Source organism: Anas acuta, chromosome W (genome assembly GCF_963932015.1).
Source record: "Anas acuta chromosome W, bAnaAcu1.1, whole genome shotgun sequence".
NCBI lineage: Eukaryota > Metazoa > Chordata > Aves > Anseriformes > Anatidae > Anas > Anas acuta.
In genome coordinates, this window is record NC_089016.1 from 9,583,613 (window position 1) to 9,603,469 (window position 19,857).

General features: G+C 50.7%; 1 protein-coding gene across 1 annotated transcript; it reads right to left on the bottom strand.

The window, feature by feature from the left end:
* Positions 1-5,995: 5,995 nt before the first annotated feature.
* On the bottom strand, positions 5,996-6,931 carry LOC137847320 (olfactory receptor 14C36-like). The gene has a single exon (XM_068665606.1). It carries the CDS (start codon positions 6,929-6,931, stop codon positions 5,996-5,998), a length of 936 nt encoding a protein of 311 aa, XP_068521707.1.
* Between the last annotated feature and the right edge of the window lie 12,926 nt (positions 6,932-19,857).

Below are 19,857 nucleotides of genomic sequence, written 5' to 3' on the forward strand. Positions count from 1 at the left end.
CTGTTATTTCTGTGAAGCGGTCCTGCACAAAGAGAAAGAATAGTAGTAATGTATATTAGACTTATCAGAGGAAAACTCAGTTTTCTCATTTAAAACCAATTGATTGTCCACTTGCAGGCAGTTATTTTTAAGGTCCCTTTAATGACTTCCACCTGATACTGAGTCTCTCTGGGAGAAGAGTACTCTTCTGTGAGCAATGGAACAATCTGTCCTGCACTACAGCTCAAGGTAGCAACATGGTAGGAACATGGGGCAGTCTCAGATTCATTTCACTCCTGATATCAGAGATTTCCCTAGTTTTGTTCGAAGTTCATCACAAAGCAGACGTGTGGAGATTTATTTGTTTATTTGTTTCTTTATTTGATTTGTACTCTTTGTTCAGCTGCTCCACCACACCTGATGAGTCTTTCTAAGGCATAAATCCTGGGCATTCAGCTGCACTCCAAGTGAAACCTTGTACATCTTCAGAGTCACAGATACTGCATTTTTAGAGCAGAATGCTCTTCTGAGAGGAGTCCATCAGTTCTGGGCTCAGCTGCTCTATGTTGGCCGGTCTTTTAGCTACAGTGTAATTCTGCTCCTATGTTCCTAGTGTCATAGAATCATAGAATATCCTGACTTGAAAGTGTTCGACAAGGATCATCAGATCCCACCACTGAATTTGTACATGACCACCCAAAAATCAGTCTATATGCCTGAGGGGGTTGCCCAAATATTTAAATTCTGACAGCATTAGTGCTGTGACCACTTCCCTGTGGTGCCTGTTCCAGTGCCTACAGAACCTGGACACTGCTGAGTTTTTCTAAAACAGAAATCCTGGGCATTCCCCCTGCACTTGAAGGGAAACTTTGTGTCTGCTCAGAGAAAAAGGGACTGTCCCTACAGTGCACAGTGTCCTTTAGTGAGGACAGACAATCTGTCCATCAGTGCTGGTCTCAGCCGCCCTGTGAGAGTTGCAGGAAAGTTGGACTCAGTAGTTCATCTGAAACGAACCTGAACACTGCTGAGAGCAGAGGAATCCAGGCTCAAAGTGCCCATCTCCACACCCCTCACCCTGTCCCTCCACCCAAACACACCGAAGGCTCACTTCATGGGCATGTGAAACCCCCATCCCCAGCCAGCCTGGGAACAAGACCAGCAGCAGCACGGCCAGCTGGAGAAGCCAGGAGGAATGCCAGCGTGCTGCTGCCAGGGGAGGCAAGGCCAGGGAGGGACAGACGGACACTCAGCAGACCCTCCTGTGCTGCAGCTCTGCCTGACAGGAGGCAGCTCCTGCTGGGGAAACCGGTGGCTTGAGGGCAGAGGCCATGCTGGTGGGAAAGGAGAGCAGGGGGTGTCCCAGGGAAGGCGCCTGCCCTGCAGGGGACGGCAGGGAGGTGCCTGAGCCCTCCCTCGCACAGCATTTCTGGCAGCAGCTCCCTCTCACTGCCTCCCCTGCTCATATCTCTACTGCCTTCCTATGTCCCTGCTGGAAACAGGATCTCTGTCCCCACATATCTTCCATGTCCTAGCTCACAGACCCCATCCCACAAGCTGTGTGCTTCATGAATCATAGAATCATAGAATATCCTGAGTTGGAAGGGACCCTTAAGGATCATCAAGTCCAAATGTGATACAGGGCATCACAGGGGTTGCAGCTCCTTAAGACCTGATAAGCCCTGAGGAGATAACAAACGTTGTTGTTTCAGTCTTTAGGCTGAGGTGCCTGAAGGGATTTTATTAATTTAATTGTTGCCATGTTGATCTCTCCCTGCAATACGTTTGGAATCTCAGTCTCCTGTACAATCCAGACAATTCATTGTCATGAAACCTGCCTCCCAACCACACCAAGAATCTGAAAGCACAGAATCCAAGCAAGTCTTCCATTTCAGATAAACCAAGCCTCGGTCTTCCTTTTAAAATGCCCCCTAAAAATACCATTCTCTAAAACGTCTTGTATGCCACATTACAGGTAGAATAAGACCCATCCTGACAGATGCTATCAGTCATGTGATGTGCCAGCTGTAAATGACCCCTCTGGCAACCCCACCTGCATGGCCCTGCTGCCAGAGCCTCACAGTGTCAGGAGCCTGCAGATGTGTCCTGCCACACGCTGCCCTCTGTTGTTGCGCTCCTCAGTGCCTCCAAGCCCTCTCTCCTTCTGTCCTCTCTGTGTGCCAGCTGCGGTCAGAGCCCCCAGCCCTGCTGCGCTGTGCAGAGGAGCTGCTCCTGGGCACAGCTGTCTCTCTGCACCAGGGCCCTCTTGCCACGAGCTCTCTCTCTCCCATGAGCCTGGCCCAGCTCAGCAGCACAGCACCAGCCCAAGGCACTGCAATCACCCCTCTGGGGGCTTTGCTGATGAGCCCACGAGCCTCAGGCACTCAGAGACAATTGAAGACATCTCTCCAGAAGGCCAAGTCAGAGGCAAGTTTCCTGCAGTGTCCCCCTGAGGGCCAGCACTGACACAGCCTCCCTTGGAGCTCGTTAGAGCAGAACACTGGAGGCAGTGAGGACAAGGAGACAAAGGCAATGTGAAGGTGACACTGATGTGTAGGAAAACTGGATGTGTGTCACCAAGCACAAGGGCCAGGCCTTGACCCTTCGCCCGTAGGAAGGGAGATCCTTTCTCTTCACACCTTGCTCAGGGCTCTTTGTGGGGAAGTAGGAGATGGGGATGTGCATGGACAAGTGAGGAGAATGGTACGACCCCTGCCTGCTTCATGGGCGGGGGCGAGAAGGCAATGAGGTCCCGGTGTTTTAACAATATGTGTCCTCATTGGCATTGGTGGCTTAGAAAGCAGCCATAGACACAGACACCAAGACTTTGGTTCTGTTGGGACTTTCAGCCTTTCCAGTGTCGTTGCTCTTCGCTGAACCTGTCAGCTTCCTAAAGAGCTGCCTTATGAGGAGAATGGTCACCAAGAAGGTCTGAGTTATCAGATTTCCTAGGAAATGCCAGACCTCTACCTTTTTCCCTGTTCCTGTAGACCATTTTTTTGTGGTGTCTCACAGACAGATCTGAGCTCAGTCTGATAACTCCGATTTTCTTGGTGGCCATGTCCCTCATCAGGCAGTTCTGTAGGAAGCTGGCCTTGCTCCTGTTGAGCAGGCCCCACTGCTCGTACAGCATCCCTCATGGAGGGTGTTCACAAGTCTATGGAGCTGGATGGGATATAGCCGAGTGTACTGAGGGATCTGGTCCAATTCCTAACCCCAGACACTGCGAGGAGAGATCCTGCACCCCCATGTCTGGCTCGGGGCTTTTCCTGGAGGTCTGAGGAAAGTGGTGGGAAGTGTGATGCCACAAGAAGAACACTGGTATGACCCCTCTCCTGGGTGGAGACACTGTATGAAACACGGGTATGACCACATCTCCTGTGAAGAAAGACTAAGAGAGCTGAGGCTGTTCAGCCTGGAGAAAAGAAGGCTCCGGGGTGACCTCTATGTGGCCTTTCAGTATTAAAAGTGGTGTATAAAAAGATGGAGTGTGACTCTTTGCTCAATCAGGACAAAGGGGAATGGTTTTAAGCTAAAAGAGGGGAGACTTAGATTACAGGTTGGCAGAAAAATTCTTCAATTACAGAATCACACAGAATCACAGAATTTCGAGGTTGGAAGAGACCTCAAGATCATCGACTCCAACCTCTGACCTAACACTAACAGTCCCCACTAAACCATATCCCTAAGCTCTACATCTAAACATCTTTTAAAGACTTCCAGGGATGGTGACTCCACCACCTCCCTGGGCAGCCTGTTCCAGTGCCTCACAACCCTTTCAGTAAAGAAGTTCTTCCTAACATCCAACCTAAAACTCCACTGGCGCAACTTAAGCCCATTCCCCCTTGTCCTGTCACCAGGCACGTGGGAGAACAGGCCAACCCCCACCTCGCTACAGCCTCCTTTAAGGTATCTGAAAAGAGCAATAAGGTCACCCCTGAGCCTCCTCTTCTCCAGGCTGAACAAGTCCAGCTCCCTCAGCCGCTCCTCGTAGGACTTGTTCTCCAGGCCCCTCACCAGCTTCGTCGCCCTTCTCTGGACCCGCTCAAGCACCTCGATGTCCTTCTTGTAGCGAGGGGCCCAAAACTGAACACAGTACTCGAGGTGCGGCCTCACCAGAGCCGAGTACAGGGGGACGATCACCTCCCTAGCCCTGCTGGTCACACTGTCTCTGATACAAGCCAGGATGCCGTTGGCCTTCTTGGCCACCTGAGCACACTGCTGGCTCATATTCAGCCGACTGTCCACCATCACTCCCAGGTCCTTCTCTGCCTGGCAGCTCTCCAACCATTCCTCTCCCAGCCTGTAGTTCTGCTTGGGGTTATTGCGCCCCAGGTGCAGGACCCGGCACTTGGCCTTGTTGAACTTCATACAGTTGACCTCAGCCCATCGGTGCAGCCTATCCAGATCCTCCTGCAGAGCCTTCCTGCCCTCGAGCAGATCGACACACGCACCTAGCTTGGTGTCATCTGCAAACTTACTGAGGGTGCACTCAATGCCGTCATCCAGATCATTGATGAAGATGTTAAAGAGGACCGGCCCCAGCACCGAGCCCTGGGGGACGCCACTAGTGACTGGCCTCCAACTGGACTTGACTCCATTTACCACAACTCTTTGGGCCCGGCTATCCAGCCAGTTTCTAACCCAACGAAGCGTGCGCCAGTCCAAGCCAAGAGCAGCCAGTTTCTTGAGGAGAATGCTGTGGGAGACGGTGTCAAAAGCCTTGCTGAAGTCAAGGTAGACCACATCCACAGCCTTTCCCTCATCCACCCAGCGCGTCACTTTGTCGTAGAAGGAGATCAGGTTCGTCAAGCAGGACCTGCCTTCCATAAACCCATGCTGACTGGGCCTGATCGCCTGCTTGCCCTGCAAGTGCCGCATGATGACTCCCAAGAGGATCTGCTCCATGAGCTTCCCTGGTACTGAGGTCAAACTGACAGGCCTGTAGTTCCCCGGGTCTGCCCTCTGGCCCTTCTTGTAGATGGGCGTCACGTTTGCTAGCCACCAGTCAGCTGGGACCTCCCCTGATAGCCAGGACTGCTGATAAATGATGGACAGGGGCTTGGCCAGCTCCTCTGCCAGTTCTCTCAGTACCCTCGGGTGGATCCCATCCGGCCCCATTGACTTGTGCACATCCAAGTGCCGTAGCAGGTCACCAACCAGTTCTTCGTGGATGGTGAGGGCCACATCCTGCTCCCCGTCCCCTTCCACCAGTTCTGGGTACTGGGTCTGTCCCCTCCCAGCTCCTGCTGCTCCCCCAGCCTGCCCGTTGGCAGGACAGAGCGAGAAGCTGAAAAGTCCTTGGCTTAGTGTAAGCACTGCTCTGCAACAATTAAAACATCAGTGTGTTATCAACATTATTCTAATCTTAAATCCCAAACACACCACCCTCCCAGTTGCTAGGAGGAAAATTAACTCTATCCTAGCTGAAACCAGGACAAGTGAGCAGCTCCTTGGGTGTATTCCTGACACCAGCTTTGCAAGAAGCAGAGATGTGGCAGAGATGCCACTGCAGAGACAACTTTCACCAAGGTACACGAGACCTAAGGGCTTAGTGAAGTACAAGAGCTCAAGAGAACAACATAGAAGCCAAAAGAGAGCAGCAGTGAAAAGGCCACATCCTGCTGCTGGCCATGGCTCTAGGGAAGCAGCAGCCCCGACCCGAAGGCAGCAGAGAGGCAGAGCCCAGCGGGCAGTGAGGGGCAGTCTCAAGGTCCACTGGGGCTGCTCCTCTGTGTGGCAGCAGCTCCAGAGGAGATGGGAAGAGATAGTATCTGAGACCAATGAAGTTCTCGTGGATTCTTTATTCTCCTTTTCCACACAGGAAGCCAAGTTCTGTAGGTACATAAGATGATTGGGTGAAAGTAAATAAATTAAAAAAAAAATAGGATGCCATGAACAGAATTCAACCAAAATCACAATTTTAAGAGATAATATTAATAATAATAAAATAATTGCAACCTACTGTACAAAGAGATTGTTCAGATAACCTGTGTGTCCATTTAATATTATAGGCACACTATTGATGCAAAAGAAGCATGTATCCAATGAGTTTCCACAAGGCGTGCTTGAGCTCCTGGTTCCTCATGCTGTAGATGAGGGGGTTCAGTGCTGGAGGCACCACCGAGTACAGAAATGACACCACCATGTCCAGGGATGAGGAAGAGATGGAGGGGGGCTTCAGGTAGGCAACCAAGGCAGTGCTGAGAGTCAGAGAGACCACAGCCAGGTGAGGGAGGCATGTGGAAAAGGCTTTGTGCCGGCCCTGTTCAGAGGGCATCCTCAGCACTGCCCTGAAGATCTGCACATACGAGAAAACAATGAAAACAAAACAACCACAGCCCAAAGAAACACTAAACACAAGTGCCCCAACTTCCCTGAGGTAGGCATCTGAGCAGGAGAACTTGATGATGTGGGGGACTTCACAGAAGAACTGGTCCACAGCATTGCCTTGGCAGAGGGGCAGGGAAAACGTGTTGGCCGTGTGCAGGACAGCATTGAGAAAGCCACTGCCCCAGGCAGCTGCTGCCATCTGGGCACAAGCTCTGCTGCCCAGGAGGCTCCCGTAGTGCAGGGGCTTGCAGATGGCAACGTAGCGGTCATAGGCCATGATGGTGAGAAGAGAATACTCTGCTCCAATGAAGAATACGAAAAAGAGGACTTGAGCAGCACAGCCTTGATAAGAGATGGCCCTGGTGTCCCAGAGGGCATTGGCCATGGCTTTGGGCAGAGTGGTGGAGATGCAGCCCAGGTCGAGGAGAGCGAGGTTGAGGAGGAAGAAGTACATGGGGGTGTGCAGGTGGTGGTGGCAGGCTACGGCGCTGAGGATGAGGCCGTTGCCCAGGAGGGCAGCCAGGTAGATGCCCAGGAAGAGCGCGAAGTGCAGGAGCTGCAGCTCGCGCATGTCTGTGAATGCCAGCAGGAGGAACTCACTGACAGAGCTGCTGTTGGGCATTTGCTGGTTCTGGACATGGACACTGCCAAATGAGAAAAAAAAATAAATAAATAAATAGAGAGTGTTACGAGTAATGTCTCTGAGCAAAACTGAGAAAATTCACAATTAAAGCCTTACATTCCCTGTTTCCAAGAAGACCTTTGCCTATATCCTTGTCTGGAGCCCTGCTTTGTGCTTGCTGAGTGTCCTGTACACTGCAGCTTCCTCTGCCCAGCAGCTCCCAGTGAGCCTGCTCTGCTCCATTTGAGGTTCCAAGAGGGAAGGTTCCTGGGCAGTGGCCCCCTCTGCTGAGTGAGGGGTGTTTGGCTCTGTGCCTCTGTGTGCATCTTCCCTGTTCAATACCCAGGAGACAAAACCAGAAGGTGGATTGTGCGTGTCTGGCCGGAGAACAGGGAGCATCTCCTCCTGCTTCACCCGCCATGCACAGCACTCCCTGTCAGAATCAGACACCACCAGCTGCCACGCTGGGCAAGGGAGAGAAGCAGGCATGGGCAGGCAGGGCAGACCCAACCCAGTGCAGAGGCTGTGGTGTTGGTAAGGTAGAGCCTGTCCTCACAGCCCTGTGCCATCAGGCTGGCACAGACAGCAGAGGGACAAGAGCTCTGGAGTGGAAGAAGAGTTTGGAATATGCTCCTTGTCATATGGTAGGAATTTGGGAGTAAGACCTCTGTGGAGCCAGGAGTTGGACTCGATGATCCTTGTGGGTCCCTTCCAACTTGGGATACTCTATGATTTTGTGATTCTGTGACTTCTTCCATGGAGGAAGGTGGAGGGGGCCTGCAGCAAATGTGTCTACTGACACAGAGTTTTAGGGTTCAGACACCCCATATTCTCAGCCCCCCATATTATACAAGCTGTGACAGAAGCTCTGAGGGGGAGAGAGGAGACCAGGGGGTGCTGCAAGGAAGGCGCCTGCACTGCAGGGGATGGCAGGGAGGGGGCAGCTCCCTCTCACTGCCTGCCCATGTCCCTGCTGCCTGCAGATGTTCTGCCAGCAGCTCGTTCATCACTAACCTGTGCATGTCTCAACATTTAATGCAGTAGGAAGCTCAGTCACCTGTGCAAATCCAACCTGTCTGTTAACACAGAACCTGCCCCAGAATCAGAGCAGAAGAGGCAGGCAGAGTGCAAAAAGAGCCTTCTCTTTGCAGGCATCCCCTGCCCTGTTCTTCCTCTAAAAAAGCCCCTGGGCAGCTCCTGGGGCAGGCTGAGTGCTGAGCCTGGCAGACAGCAGAGGCCCTGCCCCAGCACACAGCCCCTGGGGCACAGCAGGGACCCTGCTCTGCACCACAACCCTGGGCACCCCTGCAGCTGCCCTGCAGCACCTTCTCCGCCACACCGCACAAGCACGAGAGACATCCTGGCAGCTCCTGGCCAGGCAGAGACATCCCGCATCCAGGAGCCCCTTCCACGAACCTTCCCTGCACTGTCCTGCAGCCAGAGACTTACCGTGGGCAGAGCTGTGAAGGTTTCTCCTGCACTGAGCTCTCCTCTGCATGTACCCTCCAGCTGCCTGGAATCCCTTTCTGCCTGGGTGTCTAAAGTCAGAGTCCCCAGCCCTGCTGCGCTGTGCAGAGGAGCTGCTCCTGGGCACAGCTGTCTCTCTGCACCAGGGCCCTCTTGCCACGAGCTCTCTCTGTCCCACGAGCCTGGCCCAGCTCAGCAGCACAGCACCAGCCCAAGGCACTGCAATCACCCCTCTGGGGGCTTTGCTGATGAGCCCACGAACCTCAGGCACTCAGAGACAACTGAAGACATCTCTCCAGAAGTCCAAGTCAGAAGCAAGTTTCCTGCAGTGTCCCCCTGAGGGCCAGCACTGACACAGCCTCCCTTGGAGCTCGTTAGAGCAGAACCCTGGAGGCAGTGAGGACAAGGAGACAAAGGCAATGTGAAGGTGACACTGATGTGTAGACAAACTGGATGTGTGTCAGCAAGCACAAGGGCTAGGCCTTGACCTCCAGCCCCTGGGAAGGGAGATCCTTTCCCTTCACACCTTGCTCAGTGCTCTTTGTGGGGCAGTAGGAGATGGGGATGTGCATGGCCAAGTGCAGGAGAATGGTACGACCCCTGCCTAGTTCATGGGTGGAGGTAAGGAGACAATGAGGCTCTGGTGCTTTAACAATAAGCTCTCTCCTGATGGCCCTCAGTGGCACAGACAAGAGTCGTAGCCTCAGGCACAGAGACCTAGGTCCTGTTGGCACTTTCAGCCTTGCCACGGCCCTTGCTCCTCTCCACACCAGGCTGTCCAAGGGACTCTCGCACCTGCACCTCTTTTCCTGCTGTCTCTACACCCTTGTCTGTGTGGTGTCTCAGGGGATCTGAGATGAGTGTGATAACTTAGATTGCTTGCTGGCCATGCCCCTCGTAAGGCAGCTCTGTAGGAAGCTGGCCTGGTTCCTGGTGAGCAGGCACCTCTGCTCTATGGCATTCCTCGTGGTGCCCAGGCCCTTCTCCTCCTGGGCACTGCTCACTCAGCAGGGTCCCAGTCTGCCCTGATGTGTGGGGTTCCTCTTCCTCTGGTGCAGGACTCGGCTCTGATCCTTGTAAATGCCAAGAGGTTTCTGTAGGCAAAATCCTGAAGTTTCTCAATATTTCCTCCACACTGATGGTCCATTCTGTCAGCTGTTCATGTCTGCAGGGACATGGCTTACCCTGATTGTGCTGTCTCTCACAAGGTAACAGTAGCAGGAGATTGTAGGACAATTTGGGTAACACAGGAGTAACCAGTTGAATGGAATTGCAGCACAGAATCACTGAAGGGTAGGGGATGGAAGGCTGCCGGATTCCACTTCTTCTGTTCTTCCTTCTCATGCATGCTGTTATTTTGTCTGGAACTGCATCCGATATACAAAACACTGCGCTGTACCATCTAATAGGAAGAAAATTAAGTCTATTCCAGCCAACACATGGACAATATCCACCCCATATTCTATACCATCTGCATCATGCTCAGCTCCAGTACTTTCCATTTAATCACCACTAGCTTTCCTCTTTTGATATTCACACAGAGATATATTGCCTTTAGTCTCTGGGTGTCCTGGAGTTGGCTAGGATTGAGTTAATTTTCCTCCTAGTAGCTGGTATGATGCTGTGTTTTGGATTTAGCATGAGAAGAATGCTGATTACACGCTGATGGCTTAGTTGTTGCCCAGCAGTGGAGGGCTGGGGGTGCCTGAGAAGCTTGGGAGGATAGAAGCCTGACAGCTGACCCCAAGTAGCCAAAGGGATTTTCCAGAAAAATCAGTATGGGCTGGCTGTCCAGGGTAGGGGGTACCACTGCTGCAGGACAGGCAATCACCATCATGATGATCATTATCATTGTTCGTATTATTTGTCTTCCCTTTATGTCCTATTAAACTGTCTTTATCTCAACCCATGATTTCTTTTTTAATTTATTTTTTTTCCTCTCCTCATTCTCTCCTGCATCCACTGGGGATGTAGCAGGGTGTGTGTGTGAGTGAATGGCTGTGTGGTGCTGAGCTGCCTGCCGGGATAAACCACACTCTTTTTGGTGCCCAACATGAGCACAAAGTTTGAGCCAATGACAGATCTGACCTCAGCATGTTAAAAGAAAGCTATTATGAGCATTAGTTGATTTTAATATTTGCTGATCACAAAGTTGATTTTCCTTCTTTTTTTCTTTTAATTTTCTTCTAAAATCTCAGGTCTGTTGTGCTACATTTCAGAATTGTGTTGTATAGAACATTATTTACTGTATGTCTCCCCTGTCATGCTGTTTATCTTTTCTGATGGCTGGTTTAACTTTATTCTTTTGGTGTACCGTGCAACACTGGCTTATGATATGGCAAAATTCCTGGTCATGAAACTAATCTGGTACTTGTACTCAGCATTGCCATTACCTCCATACCTTGGGAGCCATCTCTCAGAAACTCTTAAGAATTACACTCTGGACCTTTTCTCCTCAGGAAACCAAGCTGTGGGGGAGACAAGAGGAAGACACTTTTCTCCACTGGTTCACTCTCCCTTTCTGCTAATTACACTACCTCTTCAAATTTGTGAATATCCTTGGGATGGTCAAACCAGCATGTTCCTATTGTTATGTCTCCTGAATGTGTTTCAGAACAACTTAAGAATACCATTCAGATATCTTTCTGGTGGCAGGAGAGTTTAGTGTGGCAAGGAGTGTGTGAGGATATGGGCAGGCACCTAGAGCAGTGGGCACCTCCAAAGCTTTGGAAGGTCACCCCCAAGCAAGTGCAGAATCCTAATAAAAAATGGTTAAATGCTTGAAAAGGAAGTGTTATCACCCTGGCATTTCCAAAGAAACACGTACCACTGCAGTGTACTGGGTCCTGGCCTAAGTGTATCTAAGTGGGAAGGAGTGGCAAAAGCACCCCATTGGCACTGCCCCAGAGACTCTGTGCATCCTTGCAAGAGACTACTTCAGGAGAGGATAGATATTTTAAGGACCCAAAAGGGTATCAGTGGGCTTTTGGCATAGCTGCCTTGGAGATGGAGGACGTTAAACTGTTGTCTGCCTTGCCTTGGTCTCTCACAGGACCCTTCTGTTGTGGGGTTGATGAGGGCTGAAGGACAGCTGGTGCCAATCACTACCACAACCGTGCACCTGAGCCAGTATAGCAACAACCGAGTCCACTAACAGAGGCCTATCATGGCCTAAATGAAGTCATGCAATGCTGAGTGCTGCCATGCCGGACACAGTAGAGCTTGCATGAAAACCGGAATCCAAGGCACCGAAATGTTTTGCCACAATTGATATTGCTAATGCATTTTTCTCCATCCGTTTGCCAGACAAGTGAAGGCCGCAGCTTGCTTATAACCTGGAATCAACTGCCCCAGGGCTGGAAACACAGCCCTGAGGGACTATGGTCTGACCTAGACTGCACTGGAAGAGGAGGAAGCTCCTGAACACCTGTACTACATCAATGGCATCATCGTGTGGGGTGACACAGCAGAGGAAGTATTTGAGAAAGGGAAGAAAATACTCCAGATTCCTCTGAAAGCTGATTTTGCACTAAAATAAATTAAGGCCAAGGGACGTGCACAACAGATCCTGGTGCAGGGATCTGGCCAGGGTCAGGGGGACCAATGCTCAGGGACAGGTTGAGCATTGGTGAGGGGCTTCTCAACAATTGCATGGTGCATCACTTGCTCTGTATATATTCTTCTCCTTCTTATTATTGTTATTATAACAAATTTATCTTCCTTTTCAGTCTTTTCCAATTTTAAATCATTGATTATTGTCTGGGCCCTTGTGCTTGGTGAAATGCATCCACTTTGTGTACCCTTCAGTGTCACCTTCACATTGCCTTTGTCTCCTTGTCCTCACTGCCTGCAATGGTCTGCTCTAAGGAGCTCCAAGGGAGGCCGTGTCAGTGCTGGCCCTCGGGGGGACACTGCAGGAAACTTGCATCTGACTTTTACTTCTTGAGAGGTTCCTTCAACTTGCTCTCAGTGCCTGAGGTTTGTGGGCTCATCAGGAAAGCCCCCAGAGGGGTGATTCCAATGCCTTGGGCTGGTGCTGTGCTGCTGAGCTGGGCCGGGCTCCTGGGACAGAGAGAGCTCCTGGCAAGAAGGCCCTGGTGCAGAGAGACAGCTGTGCCCAGGAGCAGCTCCTCTGCACAGCGCAGCAGGGCTGGAGGCTCTGACCGCAGCTGGCACGGGGAGAGGAGAGGAGGAGAGAAGAAGAGAAGGAGAGAAGGAGAGAAGGAGAGAAGGAGAGAGGGCTTGGAGGCACTGAGGAGCACAACAACAGAAGGCAGCGTGTGGCAGGACACATCTGCAGGCTCTTGACACTGTGAGGCTCTGGCAGCAGGGCCATGCAGGTGGGGTTGCCAGAGGGGTCTTCTACAGCTGGCACATCTGATGGCTGATAGCATCTGTCAGGGTGGGTCTCACTCTTCTTGTAATTTGGACTAGGAGAAACTGTAGAGAATGGCATTTATGAATGGGCATTTCAAGAGGAATACTGAGGCTTGGTCAGTCTGAAGAGGAAGGCTTTTTTAGATTCTCTGCTTTCAGATTCTTGCAGTAGAGGTGAATCTGAGTGAGTCTGAGCACACAGCTTGTGGGATGGGGTCTGTTATCATGAATGGGGAAGAGATGTGGGGTCAGAGAACCAGTTCCCAGCAGGGCCATGGGCAGTCAGTGAGAGGGAGCTGCTGCCAGAAATGCTGTGTGAGGGAGGGCTCAGACACCTACCTGGGAAAATCGCTGCTCTTCTCTCCCACCAGCACAGGGCAGCTCAGACCAGACATGATGGACAGAGTGGCTGTGCTCTCTGAAGTACACTATGCACTAGAGATACTATTGTATCTGTGACACTGAGGATCCACAAGGTTTCGCTTGTAGTGCAGCAGGAATGAGAGTATAGGAAAAAGAAATCGCCACGGCCCTTCTCTGCTGTTAGGTGATTTGGGAGTAAAAATTTCTTCATATGAAGGGTTAAATTAATCTGAGAATACCCCAAGTTCCTCTTTACTTTTTTTTTTTTTTTAATAGGTAAGGACTGTTAACGACACTGCCCATGGCAGAGTCCCCTGCTTCCAGGGACACCCTCACGCAGCATCAGTCAAGGCTCGTGAAAGGGACCGGCCTAATGTCTGCTTAACAGGTCGAAATTGAATCAGATATCATCAGATAATTGTGTTGTATTTTCTTACTGCCTTTTCTCTCCATGGCCAGAACCAGAAAATGCCCAACGTCAGCTCTGTTAGCGAGTTCCTCCTGCTGGCATTTGCAGACACGCGCGAGCTGCAGCTCCTGCACTTCGCGCTCTTCCTGGGCATCTACCTGGCTGCCCTCCTGGGCAACGGCCTCATCCTCAGTGCCATAACCTGCGACCACCGCCTCCACACCCCCATGTACTTCTTCCTCCTCAACCTCGCCCTCCTCGACGTGGGCTGCATCTCCACCACTCTGCCCAAAGCCATGGCCAATGCCCTCTGGGACACCAGGGCCATCTCCTATCAAGGATGTGCTGCACAGGTCTTTCTGTTTGTCTTCTTGTTTGTATCAGAATTTTATCTTCTCACCGTCATGGCCTATGACCGCTACGTTGCCATCTGCAAGCCCCTGCACTACGGGAGCCTCCTGGGCAGCAGAGCTTGTGCCCAGATGGCAGCAGCTGCCTGGGCCAGTGGCTTTCTCAATGCTGTCCTGCACACCGCCAACACATTTTCCCTGCCCCTCTGCTGAGGCAATGCTTTGGACCAGTTCTTCTGTGAAATCTCACAGATCCTCAAGCTCTCCTGCTCAGATTCCTACCTCAGGGAAGTTGGGCCACTTGTGTTTAGTTTTTCTTCAGCCTTTGTTTGTTTTGTTTTCATTGTGGTGTCCTACATGCAGATCTTCATTGCAGTGCTGAGGATTCCCTCTGAGCAGGGCCGGCACAAAGCCTTCTCCACATGCCTCCCTCACCTGGCTGTTGTCTTTCTGACTATCAGCACTTCCATATTTGCCTACCTGAAGCCTCCCTCCATCTCTTCCCCATACCTGGACCTGGCGGTGGCATTTTTATACTCAGTGGTGCCTCCAGTGTTGAATCCTCTCATCTACAGTATGAGGAACCAGGAGCTCAAGGAAGCCCTGTGGAGATTGATGACTTAATGCGTTTCAGGAGAATAAGTGCTCAGTCTGCTTCTGCAGATGAGTCTTAATGTCACTTATTATAGGAAGAACCTCTATTCTGTTTCTTTTTGTTTGTGTGTGTGCATTTTATTAATCGATTTCCTTAGTTTTAGTTCGGTTAATGTTACCCACTAAAATGATATTGGTCATCCCAATTCCACTTCAGTATGTATTTTTCAAGTCTAGCTCAGCAACTGTACACAAAGAGCCCGTCTGTCTGTGTACTTCAGGAAGGAGCTTGCACTGCCTGGTCTGACGTGCTTCCTCTGAGACCTGGCCTGGCTCTGCAGGGGCAGTGCCCGTGTGCAGGGCTGCAGAGGAAAAGAGTCCCATCCCAGCAGCACGGCCAGGGAGCACCAGCGCTTGGGGCATGCAGAGCTGCTCTCTTGTCACTGCCGCCCTGTCCTGCTGAGCCCTGCTGGTGGGCTCAGGCCCGGCTGCTCCTCTCACTTGGTGCCAGTGCTGCTGTGGGGCTGTGCTGGGACTGCAGGCAGGGACAGGCAGTGGGCACGGCAGTGGCACAACTGGCCTCCACTGCAGCACTTCCCTCCTAAGGGGGGATCTCCTCCGAGGTGGAATGAGCAGAGCTCAAGTGCTCAATCTGCTGTAAGCAGGCAGAGGAGAGCTCTGCAGCCCCAGGGCACACAAAAGCCCCACCAAAGGAGCCTGGCGAGTGATTCCTTGCAGCCCTGGCGCAATGGCAGTGACCCCATGAGCTGGGTCTGCCTCCCAGCCTGCCCAGCACAGCCCTGCAGAGTGCCCCCATGCCCCAGGCACCATAGCCCCCTGGATCTGCAGAGCAGCACCGCCAGCTGGGGCTGGACCTGCTGTTAGGGCTGGAGCTTGGAGGGTGCTTCCCCTGAGTGTCATCTACCCCAGCTTCAGGCTTCTGGATGTGAGCGTGATCTTCACTGTGCACAAGGAGCTGACAGACTGCCAAGAGGCACGGGGCTGGAACATTGCCTGCAAGGTCCCTCCTGCCCTAGCACCTCCCAGGACTGGCACGGAACTGGCTCCTGTGTGTCAGAAAGGCTGGAAGCCCAGCAGGCTTGAAGGATGAAAACCAGCTCACTTCTAGCTGGGCAGGTCCTGGGCCAAAAAGGGGGTGTTTTGTAGGTCTGGTATTATGATGGCAGAGGTGCCTCAGAAGTTGTCAGCCCAGTAGGAAGCTAATGGCTGTCAAGTGGCTGTGAGTTGAGCTCTTTCTGAAGTAGCCAACAGCTCAACCCTTGACTCCTGGCTGGGATCTGTGCCTTTAGGCTCACATCTGCTGGTCTCCATGACAGGACAGCAGATGCACCTGCTCTGCAAACAGTTTGTGAGATCCCCTCTTTCTAAGTACCTGCTAGGCCCCATAGAGGAAGAGGTCTTGTACAGGTGTTGCCATGTCAGAGGTATCAGCTTTTGCCTAAACTCATCCTTCAGGCCTGCTTCTGTGGTGATGCAGAACTGCTGGGCACATTGTGCACGGTGCTCCTACAGACGTTTCTCTCCTTCTCCATGCTGGTTCTCCAAACTTCCCCTAAGAAGATGACTGATATGGGGAAGTCAGGAGAAGCCTGGCCAACAGAGATGTGAGATTTGTGGGAGGGCTAAGGAGCGTGGACAGCAGAAGATGATGATTTTGCAGAGGTAAGAATGTTCAGGTAATGTTGGTCCTACCATAAAGCAGACTTAAAGCAGTTATGTGAGGCCATTGCCCTATTTTAACCTGTAACATTAATCCGTAAACATCAAAGCTACTTCACACACTGACAGGAATCCACTGCTCTAATATTAGACCACAAGATCCCTTGAAGCCAAAACTACTCCATAGCATCATTACATCACCCTTACTCTCTTCTTCACCCTGATCCCTGCCCTAAACACTACCATTAACATGCTCTATTTAGCCCTAGACTTCTTGCAGACCTAAATAAAACCAAAGAACTTGTACATACCCTAACCACAGACCTGACACCACAAGCCAAACACCAAACCCTTCCACTACTCATTTGATTAATCTCTATCACAGAAAGCTGAGCCTTAGTCCCTAACCCCATACATGAATGGCTAAGACCCAAAACCCTGATTCCTTTGCATTCACTTATTCACATTCAGCCTTTTTCCTAACCCTTATCTTAAGCACTTAAGGTGCTTGGCCCATGGGGCAGGGTAGGAACCATGAGATTGCTCTGCAGTCACGTGGCATACAAAGATGAATGTGAGGGGCCATGGATCTGATCAGCCTGTGGGCCACAAAGAGGAGATGGATGGGAGTGCTCTGAAGATCTCAGCTCTGCCTCAGGATCTCCTGCCCCAGCAGCAGGAACATAACTTTGGCAGTGACTGTGAGGCCACTTTTGTCTCTGCACTTGATAGGGCAGCAGCAGGAATGTGTCACAGAAAGGGACTGTGAGGTCACTTGAGTCTGGAGGTGGCAGGTCAGCCTTGACTTCTCCCTGGGAGCTGCATTTTTGGGCTGACATCTGGCAGTGGCCCTGCTAGGCCAGCAGAAGGCACCTGCTTGGCATGCTGACTGTGAGATCCCCTCTGCCTCCAGAGCCAGGAGGACCCAGACAGAAAGAAGGCCCCCAGATGGGTTGTCCTGTCCCTTCTGCTTGAGTCCATGAGTGGGCAGCAGCAGCAGGCACAAGGCTTGGCTGTGTCTCCACAAGAAGCTGCAAGGCCAGCAGCAGGCCCCTGGCTTGGAAGCTGCTGCTGAGGTGACTTGTGTCTGCTTGGCTGAGAGGCCGCAAGGAGCCTGCTGGGTTGGGATGCCTACTTCAGGAGTAGTTTCCACCCTGATGGAGCTTCCTTTGGTAGTAGGAAAGAGCAGGAGATTAAAAAAAAAAAAAAATCTGCCACAAAATGTTCCATGGAAGGCTGGCACTGGTCACAAGGAGGAAGAAATGTCCCTCAAGATGTCATGCAACGGTTCTATACATCACCTTCTGATAAGACCCTGGCTTAGTGTTTCAAGGAACAGCTGCTCAGGGCTGACCAGATATCGGTGAAAGCAAGGCATGAAAGCAAGATGGTGAACTGAGATGGGTGTCTGCAGACTTTAAGAAAATAAGATGATGTGTGGGAGAGCATAGGAAAGCCTGCCAAGGAGAAGGCAGAGGGTGCTGGCAAGAATGGCAGGCCCCAACAGCCCTGAATTTTTTGTCCCCTTGGCTAGAGTTTATGAGGAGATGTTATATTCATTGTGATGGGGCCTCATTGATTCCTTTCAACCCTGTGCAGCACCTCAGAGGTGTCATACCACTGTTCTTCTCATGGCATCCCACTGCCCACCACAGCCCACAGACCCCAGCAAGAGCCTTGAGTTGGACTTGGGGGTGCAGAATCTCCCCTTCCAGTGGCTGGGGTCAGGTCTTGGCTCTTCTGCATCACCAAAACCAAACAAGACTTTCCTCAGCACAGTGCTTTGCCTGTCTGTAACCATGGCCTCCAGGTATCTGCTCTAACAAGATATTGGGGAGGCTTAGTTTGTAACAGCCCTCAATGGGGTCCATTAATATTCCAAGTCACATTAACTTTTCCTCCTGACTTTACTTTCTCTAGCAGTTGCATTATTCTCCTTTCAGTACCTGAGCTTCATAGACTCAGCACCAAAATACACCATGGAACTCATTAAAATGCAGAAATTCCTAACATCTCTTCCATAGTATTCTTCAAGCCTTCATGCCTTGTGTAGCTAATTGCAGAGCTTGCATGATGTAGTCAAAGAAGATTTCAAAAAGCACCTAATAAAAAATCTTTTGTACTTTTAAAGGTTGAATTTTGCTACATTTCAGTTTTGAACCTCATTGTCCTCTTGCTATTGATCCAGGGTGACTTCTTTGGAGACCTCCATAGGGAGGAATAGCAGAGTCTGGAGGTCTGACACCTCCACTGCCAGCAGTGGTCTTTGTCCCTGTAACTGCAGCCCAGCCCTGCACATGACAGCCTTTCTAAGACAAGTCACGTGTTGTTTTTATTTTTTTTTTTTTTGATAAAATAAAATAAAATAAAATAAAATAAAATAAAATAAAATAAAATAAAATAAAATAAAATAAAATAAAATAAATAAAATTGTAATGACCATTGGAACCAGAGAAATACAGATTAAGTATCAGTAGGTACCTGGTCATCCATGGTTTCTCTTGGGTCTTTGGAAAACTCAGGGTGAAAAGTAAAGACATCTACTTTTTTTTACCCTACTCTATTGTCCAGTCAATAGAGTAGGGCAGTCCTACTTCCTGTGCTGTAGATGCAGAAGGCAAAAAGAATTGCATTGTGCCTGACACTACCCAAGTACGTGTAACCCAGGACAAATCTTACAAGGAGCAGCTGAGGGAGCTGGGATTGTTCAGCCTGGAGAAGAGGAGGATCAGGGGTGACCTTTTTGCTCTCTACAGCTACCTCAAAGAAGGCTGTAGAGACGTGGGGGTTGGTCTGTTCTCCCACGTGCCCAGTGACTGGACGAGGGGGAATGGGCTAAAGTCATGCCAGGGGAGGTTTAGGTTGGATATTAGGAAAAACTTTACTGAAAGGGTTATTAGGCATTAGAATGAGCTGTCCAAGGAAGTGGTTGAGTCACCATCCCTGGAGGTCTGTAAAAGACATTTAGATGTTGAACTTAGTGATATGGTTTAGTGGAGGACTGCTTAGTCTTAGGTCAGAGGTTGGACTAGGTGATCTTGAAGGTCTCTTCCAACCTAGATGATTCTGTGATTCTGTGATCGTCTAGTCAAACCTTCTTCCATAGACAGGGACAATTTCCATTAGATTAGGTTGCCCAAATTCACCTGCCAACTGGCCTTGAACAAGGGCTCACCTTTCTTGGGTGAGAGATTAAGCAAAGTTTTGTTGGGAGGATTTGGTGTTCTGCATAGGGTGTCAGGTCTGTGGCTGGGGTATGGACAAACTTCATGGTTTCTGGTTTTTTTTAGTTCTGCCAAGAAATCGTCTAGGGTTAAAAAAAGTGTTTTAATGATAGTGTTAAGGAAGAGATTAGGGTGAGCAAGAGACTAAAGGTAAGGGAAAGGGGCTATGGGCTGAGTTCTGCTTGAAGGGATACTCTGAGGTCAGGTATTACAGCAGTGGATTTCTGTCAAGGTGTTGGAGCAACATTCAGGTTTAGGGACTAGGGTTACTGGTCAAAATACAGTAACATGACTGTTTTAAGTCAGTTTTAAAGCATCATCAACATTACATGAAACCTCTTACCTCTACAAAATCGTTAATTTCTGCTTCCCAAGCTCCTCTTCCCTCACCCAAATCTCACTTCTCTGGTGGCCAGACTTCTCCTGTCATCCTCATATTGGTTTTCTTATTGGGATCAGCTT

Bases quoted from the DNA above. Each gene is read 5' to 3' on its own strand.
- LOC137847320 (XM_068665606.1), bottom strand. From the start codon at position 6,931: ATGCCCAACAGCAGCTCTGTCAGTGAGTTCCTCCTGCTGGCATTCACA.